At 45.3% G+C, this 16756-nt stretch overlaps 1 protein-coding gene across 1 annotated transcript in view; it reads left to right on the forward strand.

Moving 5' to 3' along the window:
• Shrm (shroom) overlaps positions 1-3302 on the forward strand; it is a 96291-nt gene extending 92989 nt beyond the window's left edge. The window contains exons 4-6 of the mRNA XM_026811548.1: positions 15-412; positions 476-1342; positions 1418-3302. Coding sequence (XP_026667349.1) covers positions 15-412; positions 476-1342; positions 1418-3146 — 2994 coding nt within the window. The 3' untranslated portion in view covers positions 3147-3302. The remainder of the gene's footprint in view (positions 1-14; positions 413-475; positions 1343-1417) is intronic.
• Positions 3303-16756: the final 13454 nt, after the last annotated feature.

Below are 16756 nucleotides of genomic sequence, written 5' to 3' on the forward strand. Positions count from 1 at the left end.
TTTTCCTGTTGCAGCTGAAGACGGTGATGGAACGCTGTGAGAAGATACCGGTGGAGACGTTCGAATCGCGCAATAGAAGCGGCGTGGAAGAAGAGCCGAGGATGTGGCCTCGCGTGGATCGCGAGGGCAAAGCCTTGGGAGACGCGGAGTACGTGGTGCCATCGCCTCCTGAACGCGAGCAACAGACCGGGCAAACATTGAGCCATGCCGATTTGGAAGCTTATGTTAGGAGCTACCAGGATCCTCAAGTGTCCCAGGTGGACATTTACAGAGAAGCAACCCTAACGCAAGCGGGTCTTGAAGAGTACACGAGGGTTCAGCACTCTCAACAAGCCAGCTACGCACAATCCGAAGGTTATCATAGTTACGTCTCCAGCGTAGACTCTACGACAAATACTCCGTTCCTCGACAGGTAAAACGTTCGAAACGATTAAAAAAACGCTTTAGAATACTCACATGGAATTTGTTCAATTAGATTGAGGAGAGACAGCGAAGCGGTGGCGCAGAGGCCGACGTCTACCTGGGAGGACGCGTCTAGGGAAGGAAGAGACAGCGTGGTGACTACGTCGAGTGGAAGCGCGTCGAGCAGCGAGACTTTGAAATGGCACGGCTCCATGTCGGACGTGAGCGTGTCCAGCGGATTGCCGGCGCGGCAGGGCGCGTCGGATCGGTGGCATCACGGATCGATGTCGGATGTGAGCAGCGTGAACGGCGGTATTTTGCCACCGAAATCCAACAACGGTTGCCATGATAAGTGGCAAGGCTCCATGAGTGACGTCAGCAGCAGCGGTCTGTCTCCGACTACGAAGGGCAGACACAGCGAGAAATGGTCGGACAAGTGGCAGGTTTCAATGAACGATCGCAATAAGAGCCAGGGTAGGTCTAGTCTGCCGGCTGTGATCAATCATTGCAATTCGTCGAACAATGTGACCGACGTTTCGAGTGGCGTACGGGAGGGTAAATGGCAGGAATCAAATATCGATGAGGAATCTTTGGTGAACAAATCGCAGACAGGCTCACAGTGGGACAACTCGATGAGAATCGAAGGCGACAAGTATGGTTCCTTGACTCAGCCAATGCCACAAAGCCCCGTGCGGCAACAGATTGGTGCAACGACCTCGCAAAGTCCGGAGAACTGGAATCCTATGCACGGCTCGATGTTGGACGTCAGTCAAACGAACGGACACTCTTGTAGCAAGCAGCTGATAGCTCATAGTGCCAGAGTTCAGACGCCGCAGAAGCATAATTCGGAAAGCGTATTGTATTTAGACCGCGAGAGAAATCAGCGGAAATTGTACCCTATTAGCACCACGCAACCTCAGGAATCCACTCAATCTTCAAGGTAATACATACATCTTCAGAATATATCTATTTTATTCATGTAAAACATGTTTTCTAATCGATTTCTGTCTTTCAGAACGGCACCGACGTTGCCTCAGCAGCCGCAAATATCGGTGGCAGAACGTATAAACGAGCTAGAGAAGCAGCAGCAGCAGCAACAACAGCAACAGCAAATGCGTTACACGTACTTAGACCCAGAGAAACGGCACAGAGTGTCTGATCCAACGTTGAAAGCGATACAGAAAAAAGCTCTGCTCTCTTTCTACGAGAGACATCACCAAGCGTCCTGGAGATCCGAACCTCAATTGGCTCAAGGAACAGCACCCGCTCCACAAAGTCCACCACCGCAGCCACCACCTCGTCCTAGGCCACCCTCTTCAAGAAGAGCCAGCTCTGCTTCCGATTATGCCAGCGGCACGTGGCGAGAAAATGCCAGCAGAAATCCGAGCCAGAGTAACGGAGAACTATCGAATCCCAAGCACCAGCACAGCAATAGTTGTGGCAGCCTTTCTACAGATTTATTGGGGCCGGTGATAGTCGGACCAGCTATATCTATTGACGATTGGGTGCCAGAGAGACCACCGAAGAAGCCGCACTTGAGAAACGTTTACAACGACCGCGTACCCAGCCCTGATTTGCCACCGCCGTCTCCACCCACGGTAACCGAAAACGAAGTTCATGACTGCGACGACCCGTTGCCGCCACCTCCGCCCGAACTCAGCGACGATTGTTTCACGGACAGTCAACGTAAATCTAGCAATCATCATCAATCCGAGAAGCCAAAGGCTCGTGACAGATCTTACGACAGACACAAGTTGGAGAGACACTCGATGAGAAGATCGAAGCACGGCTCCAAGAGAGAACAAGAAAAATCGTCCGGGAAGTGTTCACCGAGTTCGCCCGTGAAAGTCACAAGCCAGGAACAGGAGCAACCCCAGTTTGTTAGAGCTGCGGTAGCGTTGAAACACGCCGACGCTGACATGGTGCTGGAGAACGGTGTCTCTGCCGGGTTCGCCACTCACAGAATGGTAGCTACAGGTCGATCTAGTCTGAGATACCCATCGACGCAGAAGTTAATGGTGAACGGCAGAGTGACTCCGGCGAGAAGAATATCGGAGGAGCGATCTTTCTCTAGGCCCCCAGCCCAGCTACCGGATCTCATCTCGCAGCGTTACAGCGACTCTGGGAACCAGAGGCCAGCGCCGCAAGTTCCCGTGGAGCCGAGAATCATCCGTCAGGAGTCGATGAGGGTGGAAGGGAGTCGAATCGACGTTTCCGGCTTGCTCCGAAACGACTCGGCTCAGAGATTGGAATCGTCTTCCGGTCAGAGACCACAGCCGCAAGTACCTAAGAGCGAGAAATGTGCCTCGAGTAACCAATCTAATCAACCGGCCAGACCGAACTATTTGCCTGTCTCGGAAAATTCGAAGTGCGCGTCCAAGTATTTAGAAAGTGTAAACCACGGTTTCACGATCGGTAGCCCGGTGAAAACAGGCTACGAAGCTAACTCCAAAATGTTCCCTGCGGAATCGAGTCCGCAGAAGTATCACGAACCGCCCAAGTACGTGCCCAACCATCATCAGCGTCACGGGGACGCAACGCAGAGAAATTATTACGCGTTGCCACCGAAGTACATCGACACACCGAAACAGAAACCACAGCCGCAATGCCCTACGGACAGATACGGTGGCTCGAGATCGCCTAGCTCTCCGCCTCCGCCCTTGGCACCGCGGCAAAACACACCCGGTAGAAAATCGTTGCCGCCACCGCCTCGACCTGCACCTCCTCACGCGCTACAGGGGTAAGTCCAGCTTATTATAATTTTTAATTTAACTCTCCTCACGAAAATAATATTCATACACGATGCGACAATCCAAAGTTTTAAAATGATGCGTTGCGCGAATTGCGCGCCGCTTTCAGCAAGCTTTACGAGACGTCATTTTTTGCCTCGCGTTTCGCGATCGCGGTCATTTCACGGGCTGTTTGTTTTACGGTCGTCAATTACAGATCTCGAGAGATGGTCTGTCGTGTGGTTAGGTATGCGATCGTCGCGCTGGAACGGTTTGAGCCGCGGAACGCACACGATCCTGTAATTGCGGCGTAATTGAATGGTAAATGGCTGCCGCCGCCGCCGTTTGCCGGTATCGTCCATTATAAGTACGTATACATACGTACCCCGCGCAGTGTCCCATCGTACGTTTCGCTTATCCGCCGATCGATCAGTTGAATTAGAGGTAACCGTGGATACACCTTACCCTGCGCTGTCGACGGGACGTTTATTAACGGCGCTGGGAGATCGATAGATCACTCGTGAAATCGGCGCGGAATGCCGCGTCGCGAAAACTACCTGTCGAGCATCCCTTGACGGCTCGACGTGACGGCGCCGTTTCATGGGAAATTATAAGCAGTAGGGGTTTCGGTTTACGATTCGGCCAGGCAAATACGCATCCTTTAATTAAGGGTTAAGACTCGTCACTGATTTTAATTTCTCCGCTAAGAATGTTTTATAATCGTTGAGCAATTTGCGGACTTGTAATACCACGACTAGTTAATTGATGTAGACCAACCGGATTGCTTGTGCTAATCCTCTAATAGTGTTTACGGTAATCCTTTAATCTTTATTGGTGTCGGCATGCTAGAAACGCGAAATATTACACTTAAGTTCATCTGCGAGCGGATGATAATTAATATTATATTCGAAACCAAAAGAAGCATTAATTTTCTTTAAATCTATTTCTCCGACGTACGCAGAGGGTTTATAAGAATTATTGTTCCGTTCACGCAAACATCGGACAAGTATTACCGATGGATTATCTGGCCGGGAAGCCAGACGAGATACTCGGTACTCGTTTTTGCGCCGATTTAAATCCGGGAACTCGTAAATCCCTAGGGATCAGCGATGCCGGGGGTTCGTCGAACCTGCGGTCCGCTCGTTAATTATTTTCTCGTTCGGCCGAATCCGTATGCATTACCATGCGATTATCATTGCAAATCTAACGGTGCTCATTACCGCGTTGATTTACGAGCGTGTGACTTTCCCTGAATCGCGTCCGACTAGAGTCTCATTTAAATGACATCGTTGCCGCCAGTCCTTTGAAAATGTTTATACAGACCAATAACTCTCTCTTTCTATCTCGCATGTGGGAACGCTATAATCTCTCCCATTTTAACATAACTGCAGCATAACAATAAAATTGACTCAATGTTGTATTAATATTTATTAAATTGCAAATAGAATAGTTCCTTAGATTGTTGAAAAAAGATCGCATAAATGAATAAAGCAACTCGTTGAATGATCGAAATTGAAAAACGGCAGTACAAGGTCGATACGGAAGCAAGAGGTCCGTAAGCTGACGCCTCTTTTGTCCTTCGGTCCGTGGCTTTTTGGGTCACGAGACAGTCTCTGACCAGTTGCAGAACGCGGCGTGATCGTGACATAGCGGGGCGGAATACGAGGTCTCATCGTGACGGAAAGAAATTAACGATGGATTAATAGTAATTGCACGGTCGGATCGGTCGCCAAGATTCGCCCGTTGCACGGAGCGCACAGGATGTAGGCTCGATCTCACGGGGCGATAAGTCTTTTCACCTTTCTTTTGTTTCGTTCTCGCTCTGATTGGGTGACCAAGCCGGTGGCTTCTGTGACGGTCGAGCGGTCGTCCGACCGTAGACGAGATTCCCGACCCCGCGACACGGTTCGGGGAGCAAACCGTTCGGTTCAGTTCGGCTCGGTTCGACCTTCGACAGGAAGAGACAAGACAAAGAGATCTTCTGTGCCGCGGAGTCGGCCGACTGCCGATTCTCCTTGCTCGTCGAGCTCGCTGGGCTCGTTTCGTTCGGCGTATTCGAGCGGAGGCTTAACCTTTCGGTTAAGACCGAACCGAGCTACGAGGCAGAAATGTCAGAAAAAAGGTTACCGAGTGGCACCACGGGCGTGTTTGCCTGTTCTTTGGCGCTCGATTATGCTCGCCGTGGCACCGCGGATGGAACAGTTGAGCGCGTGAGAATTCGTCGACTATTCGGCCTCGTTCAATAAGATCCTCGTATCTAGGAATGACGTAGAATAGAATACACATACATCCATGCGGTGAAAGCAAAAGTAGACTGAACTGCATCTTTCTCGAGTAGGAAATCGCAGAATTAATTTATTCTAATGACAGCAATTCGAATAAACAGTCTAAAAAATAGAAACGCCTACGTTTCGCCAAGTTTAAATGTAACAGGAAGTCGAGTCTGTCGCGAACATTTTATCTTTGACACAAAGATGCTGCGCATCGGTGTGTGTATACACACGCCAATTTGCTCGTCACTCACGCTGAACGATCCAAATTATACGTTTCACGGAAACGCAAAGTTGCTCGCTGCGATCTTGTCAGATGTGGAGCACGATAGACGTACACGAGTGATCTCATTATACGCTGCAACTGCCTTAGTAAGCAGTGCATATTTCCTCCATCGAGTATCTGGTAGCATAGAACCAATCAGCAGTAGTCTTGTGCTGATAAATTTGACAGAAAATTGCTTGCCAGGCATAAAATTTTAGTATAGTTAGAATATAAATCGTGTGGCGATGCTCTAGTTCGTACATTCAGTTGAATTTTTCATCTTCCACCCTTGTCTCTCGTTTCATTATACTTGAGGTTGCCTGCAAAACCGCGACCTCGACGATAGCTGGGATGTCAGTGCCAGGTATCACTTAACACCGGTTTAATTATACAATGTGAGTTAAAATGATCATATAATATTTTTATAGCATTTATACATATTCATAATTCTTATAGCAATATAATTTAAATAATTCTCCTTTAAATACTCAATATCAATCTACAAGTCAAATTTTATTCATTACTTAGATCAATTACGAATCATAAACCAATGCGAATAAACAGTTCTTAGTGTAAGAGTACTTACAATAAAATAAAATACAGGTATTAATCTTGTTAATAACATGCAATACTAATTAATTATAAGTGTTTTAATGCGCTCTTAAATTGTATATTCAGTTTTAATTCTCACTGTATAATATTTAGTATCTAGTTGTCCACCCTTTACCAAGTCGGATGACACGACACAGTAAGAGATGAGAAATAATATCGCGAATTACAATCATTATTCTCGTTTTATTATCTTCTTTAGTAATGAATAAGTGACTACTCGTTCTTGTAAAAGAAACAATTACATTAATTATTTTTAATTTTCATTTACATAGGATTTCACTAAAACCAGTGAATATCAAAACAGTTTGAATTTGTTGAAACAAATCTTAGTTTATAACAAATGTCAAACTTGATAAATGTTGTTCATTTTCTAGTTATACCTAACTTTCCTTCCTAATGATAATAGATTACTTCAAAAATAATTTGCAAATTGTTAGGTCACAACTATTGAGTGATGTACGAAGAATTATTATTTACAATAAATGTATACATGAGAAATGAGAGAGAGAGTGTGTTTTGCAATCGATTAATAAATTAATTGCTTGTTTGTCCAGTCTGTTCATTCTGTCAATAATTGATAAGGTATTTCGAAATGAGAAATCTTATTTGCCATTCGAATGAAACTGCTCGTTCTTTGAAATAAGAGGTTCGTTTGTTCCATCGCAGAATCGATGAGTTATCTAGTAAAATACATATAGTTATCACTGATACACGTGAGTTATCGGACATGGCTACAGTTATCAACGTCCGATCTCTGAAAAATGCGAGAACGCATTGATACTTTTATCACTGTGTGCACAGGGTGTATCCTAAAACCCTTCCATCCGGACAGAAAATGATTCCAGTTAAAAAAGAAGTAAATGGATAATAAAATTTTCTCGCATGCGGATTCGTTTTTAAGGATACGATTCCTACCGACTCGTTACGTGTCCTCTCTTCGCACGTGGCGAGACTCGTTCGACGACTTGTCAAGGAACGGGGTCAATTGCATGCAATCCTAACTAATTCTAAGCGAGTTTCAGGAGCGATAGTGGTAATACTGGTACTCCGTAGACACGTTCATTAGTCAGCCGATTAACACATCCGTCGAAAAGAAAGTGTTTCGCGTTGTTTCCGAATTTCGTAATTGCGTAGGCTCCTGCATAAGCGAGGTTTTTCTGCAACGCAGTTAGTTCGATGCGCAGACGGTTTTACTTAGTTTTCACTGGATGCACTAACGATATCGTTGTGTACACACACGTATCATTAGGTCGATCTTGTCAGATTGACGCTAATGAACTGAGTTATTACGTCTAATCAGTGGTACACTTTTTTATAAAGGACGGAAACGCCTACTAGGAGCCTGTTCAATATTCTCAGATAACCCGTTATAGCAGTATACATATATTTAATTAATCACCGCTCATAATGCGTATAATGATCGCAGTTTTGCTCCACTGCCTCCACGCGCGCCGATACCTTATCTATCGATCCGTGCAATTTATTGCATATTAAGTTTCTGTTTCTCTTAATCACTCATTTGAATCGCTGTCTACTTTTTCCCATGAATTCGTAATCGGAAATGAAACTGCAACCTGGAAAACCGCAGTGTCTAACTGTTCCCTGAACAAGTGTCTTCGTTGACGACCTCGGTTTGGTTCCGGGCGAGGTGTTACCGTTCCTTGTGTCGTTGACGAGGAAACGAGGAGCTCAGGGAGGCTTAAGAAACAAGTGACAGGGGGACAGAAATGACAAAGACAATGGGCAACGAATCGAGAGACCGGACACGGGCTCACGAGAGCGTCTCGAGTCTCGAGGAACGGTACATATCTCGGAATACATGTAACCTTATCGCACTCTGTCTCATAAATAAGTGTTAAATTGCTTGAGATTATTTCCAAATTTCATTTTGCATTTAGTATCATGCGATTACTCAAAGAAATTTTTGCTACTAATCATTGGAAGTATCGCCGATTCGAGAAATTTTATCTGCTCGATTACACTTGTGTAAACCCGTGTGCCACCTACGTGACCTGTCTTTCATCGTTTCGTTCCGTCGAGTTTCGCTGGCGTTCCATTTAATTGGCTCTTGTTAACATCAATTCACCCTGTCGACGCACGACAAGGTCCGCGGGTACCTAACGTATGTACATACCCCGAGGTGTTTTCCTTCCTGCAGCTTTCACTGCATTTTACTTTTTCCTCTTTCGAATTAATAAGCGGTTAACGCCACCCTTTGGAAGTAAAATCAAGGCCAAGTTTCGGCGAATGATTTTTTTTTTTTTTTAAGAAAGTTACTTTTTAACGAAGTTCTGTACTTCGTTTCTATATGTACAATTCTTAATTTAATTGTTGCATGTAAATTCTGAGATGCACGGACTGTCACGTGAATTTCGAATGTTTTACGATGTGAATGGTCAGTTAGTTTTGTGAGTTACATGCCTCGTACAAAGTGACTTTGTTATCACGATGATGGACCCCAGACCTGGCAGTGGTACAAAATCGTGGGATGATTGTTCAGAGCCACGTGCGACCGAACTGTCGGGCAGTAAAGAAGCTCCGGCTCGTCGTAAAGTTTCCGGCACGTTGACAGTCGGTCTCGCGGAACCCGAGAACGGAACGAGTTGAACACGAGAACGACTGATCCGACGACGGACGAGCTCATAAACGACACGACGCGACGACGCCGCAGCGCGTCGTCGAGAAAATCGTTGACCGCTGCTCCCCGGGAAATTGCTGTAGGTCAGTGACACCGGTGAACAGAGTACCCGCGACTGTTGCACCTGCGGGAAGAACCGTCAAACCGCAGATATCGCGAAGGCAACCTTCCACGTTCTCCGCATATGAGAATCACATGCGTTGACTTTGCTTATTACCGAAAGCTAGAAAGGATTGCTAATTTAATGACGGAACACTGATTCGCTAAACGCTGCACATGTGACGCAGATTGCGCGCCAGACGTTTCGATATTTGCATTACAATTTGTATTCATAGAGCTACGATGACTAGGCCTCCAGATTTTGCACAAAAAGTTCGTAAAATCTACCTGGACGAAAAATCTGGCAAACAGATGGGTTCAGTCCAGATTTTGCATAAAGACTTCGAACAAACTACCTGAACAAAAATTTGGCAGACAGATGTAGTCGGTGGCATCTGGCAAGCAGTCGCTACTTAAATACACAATGCTTCCATGTGTCCCATTCAACCGTTTCAAAAATGGACAAAGGTCAACCTTTCCAGAAAGAATTCTCTGTACAATTGAAAAGGAAAATGTGAAACCTTGCCGGAAATTACAGACATAAGTTTGTAAAGATCAGCGCGGTTTCTCATCTGTTGGTTGCCTAACATTATTACTGCAAAGTTATATATCAATTGCTTTTAATGAAGAGTCTAAATTAATGATTGAAGACAATGTATATTGACACGCGATTTTCGTACCACCTTCGGAAGTCCAGAACGATTCGACTCGACCGGAATAAGAATCTATAATTAGCACACTTACGTTAGTTATATCAGTGCTATTACTAATGTCCAGAATAGCAAATGACATCAGCATGCAAAGCTGAGTAGTTTACCTAGGCAAGTCTCGAGGAAGTTTTTTCCAGTCTTCTAATCATATTAACGGTTTGAATACTTCCGACTAGAATACAATATAAAAAGAGTATTGTCAAAATTTTTGAATATTTATTTATTCGTTTTATGTGAATTTATATAATAGAAAAATTATAAGTCTGATTAATAGATACGATCTGCGGCGAGTGCAATTTCTCCAATTAATAATGATTATAATCACGACTTTGATATGATCAAGTTTTCTTTTCCTTATTTTAAGATTCATGATCCGCAGTAATTGACTGTCTTTTATCGTTACCTAACGCGGAGCACAAAATTTCGCTGATTTCAGCCGGACTGCGATAAGAAAAGTATCTACGAGGAGAGGTAGCATTGCCCTCGTTCTCGCAATCTGTCATTCCGCTCGCAGGAACGAGAGCGAAGTGTAAACGCACTTTCTACCCGCCGCTTTTCCAGCTGCCCGCGGAAGTGCGCCGATAACTGGCTCATTGATAAATGGGAGCAGTCCCAGTCATTCCATACATAAGTCACACGTCCATTTACCTCGTATTAGAGCATTAACTTCTTTCTAGAGCATACGTGACTCACCTGAACAAATCGAACGTTTTCTATACTAATTAATTTAAAACTAGTACATTAACGTAATTTATATATTCTGTTTCTGCAGTGGATAATTTTAATTAATATCAAAGACACATTTGTACATTTCTTTTGTCTTTGTACGTATTCAATCTTCATCACAGATGTCCAGGTTGAAATACCGAGAATTTTTCGAATTCAAGATACGCGTGTATGTATTGGCTGGCGTCCAATGAACTAAAATCAACATTGAAAGCAATGCGTACTGTTTTTCCTCGAAAAACAAGACTCGCGAGGTGAGCTCGCACGCGTTTCGCGACATTAAATGCACGGTGGCTCCTATTTATAGAAAGGTTTAATGCGACATTTAAACCGGCGAATGTCAGCTTAATAACGTCTACTGGCAGAACGTATCCGTCTGGCCGGAGACATTAAAGTTAAAGCGATCCCGGTTCTCGTTCATCGTAGAGAAGGTGAAAAGCGTGGTGTGTACGTACGTACGTACGTACGTACGTAGGCTCGATTTTGGAAAGTTGCCCGAACCGAGAAGGTCTTCCGTCTGGTATTCATCGAACCACGGGCACCGCGCAGCGCGGTGTGGCGCCAGAATAGAAGTCCAGACGCGGTCGGCTGTTATCCCAGGGAAAAAAGAGAAATACACAGCGGAGCCGTGTTTCGTTTGTTCACCGGGTCCAAAATCGTATCTCATCGCTTCGGAGCGGGATTCGTCCGCGGCCGGAAAAGGAGAGCATGATAAAAAATAACGGTCCCGGTACATGCTCCTCGCCCGGTATTACTCATCGCGCGTGCAGCCTTTGCCCAAGAGCGACCATAAAAATCAGGTGAAACCGGCCCGCTTGGGCGCGCTTCTTGTTCCCTCCTGTTTCTCCTTCTTTTCCCGTATCCCTCGACCAAGCCCCCTCCCCGCCGTCCTCGCTTCTTTCGCGTTCGTTTCATGTAGCCACCGCGGTCGTCTCCGTGGATCTCGCGATGTTATCGCGATCCACGTTCCGTCCCCGTGAATTCCATTCGTCATCGAGAGATCGTGGACGCGATGCCCGGTCCCGGTTGGTGTACTTACACGCGATAAGTAGAAGTCCTTATTTTGACTCGTTCGACTCGCGGCAGCATTTCACCCGATCAATCAAATGGCGATGCTTTCTCTCTCTCTCTCTCTCTCTCTCTCTCATTCTCTCTGTTCGTCTCCCATTGAAACCGCGTCTCGCGCGATTCTAGGACGGCCGGCCCAATATGTATTGTACGAACCGGGACGATGGCTGTGCGACCGATCTAACCGCGGATACGACATGAAACGGCGCGGTGCGATGGAAGCTGAGGAGGAGCGAGAGGTTCTCGAGCAAGTGTTCCATGTCAGAGCGGCGTTGTGCGTCAAACTCACTTACCTAGACCTACGACAATCGCCGCGGGCTGTGCCGGTTTTCTGTCTCGGGACGAACGGGTCCGACCCCGGCGAGAGCAGACCTGTTATTACACGGGAATGCGAAAAAGGAGGACCGGACGGACCTTCGTAGATCGAGGAAACTGTTAAAAATGTACGGCCGTTGCTGAACACGCCTGACCGCCCTTCGCTTCTAATAAACGTGGCTAACGTACCGAGGCACGGTAGACGTGCCGCGTATATAGGAAAGATTCCGCGCGTTGGGAGGCGGCTCGCTCAGATGTTGATGATAATTTTACGATGAACGCGACCGACTCCGATTCCTGGGAAGCGTATGCAAGGAATGTTAACTCTCGTCTAACATGTTTATGTAATAGGGTATAGATAGAGTATCCCGTATCGGAACGTACTTCGCGTATTATCTTAATCCTCTGCTTACCGTTCGGGGGAGTTCAACCCGGAACACGAACTGACCATCTCGAATCTATAAGATTATACTTCTGTTTCACATTCCTTCGTGTCGCTCAATAATGATTGGCGATGATAAAGAAAAATTATCTATGCTTATAGACAGTCTGTATGTCAAGATAAGATTAAATTAAAATAGGGAACGACGCAGTGATCACCAGACTGCGGTTTTCATATTTATACAAAAATTGGACGTATGGAAAATACACTGGGTGTCCCAGAAAAAATGTTACAGCCGAAAATGGCAGATTGGGAAGAACAACCATTTCCTTTTGTAAAATGCAAGACGGGGCTTCGTTATTGAGTTATTATCAAAAAACACGGACCATTAAGAGCACAGTTGGTGGCGAGTTCCGCCTCGTGAGCGTTGGCTCGGGCTCTGGTGGACGCGTGAATAAATTAAAAACAAATGCAAAAACAGGACAAATTTGGCTTGTTCATTCGCAAGTGCAACTGCTCCGAGGAAGTGCCATAAAATTCGTGCCACAAAACTCACGGAAGAGATTTCGCCAGCTGATTCTTTACGATTTCTATTAAAAATACGTGCAACTAGTTGAACGGGTAAAATATGACTCGCGGGTGTACACCCCATCTGGCATGGTAACGAAAGTACAAAGTAATCTTCTACTGCATTCAACTAGTCACAGGCACTTTTTATTATCTAACACGTGTGTTGTTACCCGCGCAGGCCAGGTAGTTGGCTAAGGGTACGTTTTACGATAGGGCCAATCTTTACCAGCTGGCTGGCAGACGTTCGCTGACTCGATGTGTAGTAAAATCCGCGTGTCAGCCCTTAACCCTCGGTATTTTTTAAAACGTGAGGGTAGAAAAGCAGTAAAATCCTGCCCCCTACTGAGGTATAAACAGCTGAGGAGGGAAGTGCAGTGAGCGTAGAGAAAAATATCGTATCTGTACTTTCATGTTTTAGATTGATTGAATAAATATATATATATATATATTGTATATTCTTTGCACACAATCGCGCAAACCTTTCAATCCCCACGCAATTATTTGTGAAAATAAATACGATGTCGTCGAACGTTGTGAGTCAGGTTGTCTCCACGCGCTCCAATCGGTAGCATATTTGAATTGATGGATACATATTGTAATCTAATACAATCTTATACTATCTTGCTTACGCCTTCAAATTCCAACAGCCTGACTACTGATAAGTTGAAGTTCGTGAACTGCAATCGTAGTTCACAGTGCACGAAACGAACGGTGATTCAGGAAAGATCTGATTTATCTCGGTGTTTATTAGCCGCTCTCTAGACATCAAATTAAACCGGTTTCGTAGACGAATACTACGTAATCGCATCTCCCGTGCCGTTTCCACCGTAGCACGGTAGTGGTGCCAGGTAGGCCTGTCAACGGCATTTAATGTGATTCAGGGGTGCGAGCATGAACGTTCCCCGCGCTATTTACATGCGTACGGTTTGCCGGTTCAGATCACAGGGGAAGATAATGAGACACGACACGTTGACCTGTCACCGCGTTCGTCCCCCCGCGTCGCGGTCCCACCGACGGTCTTCGTGCAACTTCGGCCGGTGTCGTCTCGTTCGTTTCTCTTTTCATCCAACGCTCGCAGACTGCCCTCTCTCTTTCTCTGCCCCCACCGCCGACGCAGCGTCCCGCGATCGCGACCCGTGCCCCGTCGGCCCCGTGCTCCACAGTCATTCCGTTGACAGCGGCCGTGCCGTTTGTATCGTGTGGATCTCTCCGCGAAAGTCGATGACAGCTGTCAACGCGCTGCCACTGGCATTGGTAACGTTGATCGGTGAACGCGATCGTTCGCTTGGTACACGCGGCGAGTGCACGCTTTTCGTGGATTCTTTTTATGGTGAAACGGGCCACAGGCGGAAGTGGACGAGAATCGGCTGCGGGGTTGACAAATGTGCGATTGGTTGCGCGGTACCGGGACACGCGAGGAGGAAACACGACTGACAGGATTTGTTAGAGAAGGGGATGCGATGACCTGAAGTGTTTGTTTGTAACGAGACGGCACGAGTAAACGGCTAATGGACAGATGTTGAATCTGAGCATTTACAACATCGTGAGCAACATCGGCACGATGGTCTTCGGGAGCAACAAATTTCGAATACGAAGGTACGAGTTCACTCAATGGTTCATCTTGTAATTTTCACACAACTTGGAATTTTACAAAAAAATTCGATCATCATCCTCGAACTTTCGATTTCAGGTTTAGATTTTTTCGTATTATATTCTAATTGCTCGAATTTTGTAATACAACGTAATTTCATTACACTGTCTGATGGTCGTTCTGACTTTAATTTTTTGGCACCGTTATACTTAAGCCGTTTGGCTGAATGAATCACTAGCCACTTGTCCTACTCTGAAGTCAACATTTATATACGAAACTCTAGTCAACTCAAAATTAAATATGTATTTTTCAGTTACGGTCTGTTGGTTTGCTGAATTTGACCTTAATTTGAAATCGTGGACAAATAACATACCTGTCAGTAGTAAATACATAGCGGAATATTATAGATAATATACTCTTATCTGGAATAATTTCGACAGATTGTTAATCATAAAATTAATTAACAGTAGCGACTTTTCTCGTAACGAGCGATAAACAAGCGATAATGGATAATTATACACTCCGTATAATAATTTGCAAGAAACCACATCATTGCTTTATGTAATTCTCGCGCAGTCGTGACCATGACAAATATTGTGACTATATACTTTGTCTTCCTGAGTACATTAGTATTTATATAGAAAGGAAAAGCGTAATAGGATAATTCTGACCAAAACTAACGATTAGATTTCAGTGGAATTCTTACAATATTTGTATAAAATCAAGAGGTATACGAGAACTGTTTATTATTACAAAGCAGAGATCGAAACTCTGATGATCGTAAGGAGCCGTGAGTTGGAAGCGGGATTCGGTTGATTGGAGCGCAATTGGCGAGTAAGCAGCGGTGCCACCGTTTCCTCGTTCGCCACGGGAGCAAATCGCGGTTGAAAAACGCCGAAAGAGGTCGAGGGTTCGCGTAGGAAAGGTGTCCGAGGAGGCGTGCACCGGTAGGAAGCGCACGCTATCGCGTCGTTCATTTTCACCTGCTAGATAAAAGGATACAGATAGTGACTGCAGCGCGCGTTTTATCGACGTTATTTGCGTGCGTGTATCGTGCGCTAGGTAGAAAGTCCTGTCGGTTGACGCGTTCTCAGTCAGTTTGACGATGATAGATGAACCCCCGTGGATTATTTTATTTCTCCTCGTAGATCAAAATGTTTACGATCGACTAATTACACATACGGTAGGACATCAAATTAACAAAAGTTTCATCGTAGTCTGATTTAAATTCTAATAATTTTAACAATCGTTCATATTTTTGTGTTCAGCAAAATCCTTTTTTAATGAAACTATTTATTATAATTAATTTTCAATGGAAAGAACGAATGGAAATTAATATAATGTATATAATTTCGAGTCTTGCACGAAGACCATAAAATATTGATCATGACTCACAATTATATATCTTTTACTGAAAGTTAGTAAGACTATTTTATTCTACTTATTCGCAAGTGATTGAAAGTGCCTGCTTAGAGTTATAAAGAAAATATCGAATGTGTTTTGCTTCGCGTGGCAGCGTGACAGGCTTCGCTAGGGAAAAGAACGCATATGATTATCGCGGCAGAACCATTTAAAGGCTTCCCGTAGCCACCGTCTTTTTTTGGAAGCCATCTAAGGTCATTGCGAACGGTGAATCGTCTATTTCTCTCCTCGCAGGCATATCGAAAAGTGAAAAGAAAAAAAAAAAGAGAAAAGATATTGATCGTTCCTTTTGACATGTTGAGAACTTTATTGTGTTTCTTCATGGCAACGTCCATCAAATAGCCGGACAGGCGAAATTAGCGGTGCCTGTCACATGACTGGCTCGTATTTTTTATTTCACTTCGACCCACCAACAGGCATCCACTATTTTGTTCTACACATATTTCTATACACATCGCACGGTCTATATCTGAAAACGTATTTATACGAAATCGTTTAAAACTCCTGACATAGATAAAGACGAAACTGCAACGTAGTTGCATACCCGGTTTTCCGCGTGTGCTCGTTTTAATTAACCCATCCATCGGACACGGACGTACGGTACACACGCGCGCGATACAGTTCGCGGATAGGCCTGCTAGTTTCAGGAATCAGCTTACGTAGCTTAAGAAGTAACCGAGTCGGTGAAGCCTGGGAACTATTCGCTCGATACGGCCGGGACCGCAACGAGCAAGAACGGCTGAAGCGAACGTGTCCCTCGTTCGCCGACGCTCCTCGTGCCTGCCTGGTACTCTATTTGTCGCGGTTCGTGATCCTCGCAGCGTCGCGTAACGACGGTTTATTTATTTCCTGCCCGATGATCGAGATTCATCGACGAGTTTATTGACGGCCCCGCTGTCTAGTCGCGAATACGATTCATAAACCGTAGACGTCTCTCTCTCTCTCTCTCTCTCTCTC

Source organism: Ceratina calcarata, unplaced genomic scaffold (genome assembly GCF_001652005.2).
Source record: "Ceratina calcarata isolate Rehan_Ccalc_2016 unplaced genomic scaffold, ASM165200v1 scaffold226, whole genome shotgun sequence".
In the NCBI taxonomy this organism is placed as follows: domain Eukaryota; kingdom Metazoa; phylum Arthropoda; class Insecta; order Hymenoptera; family Apidae; genus Ceratina; species Ceratina calcarata.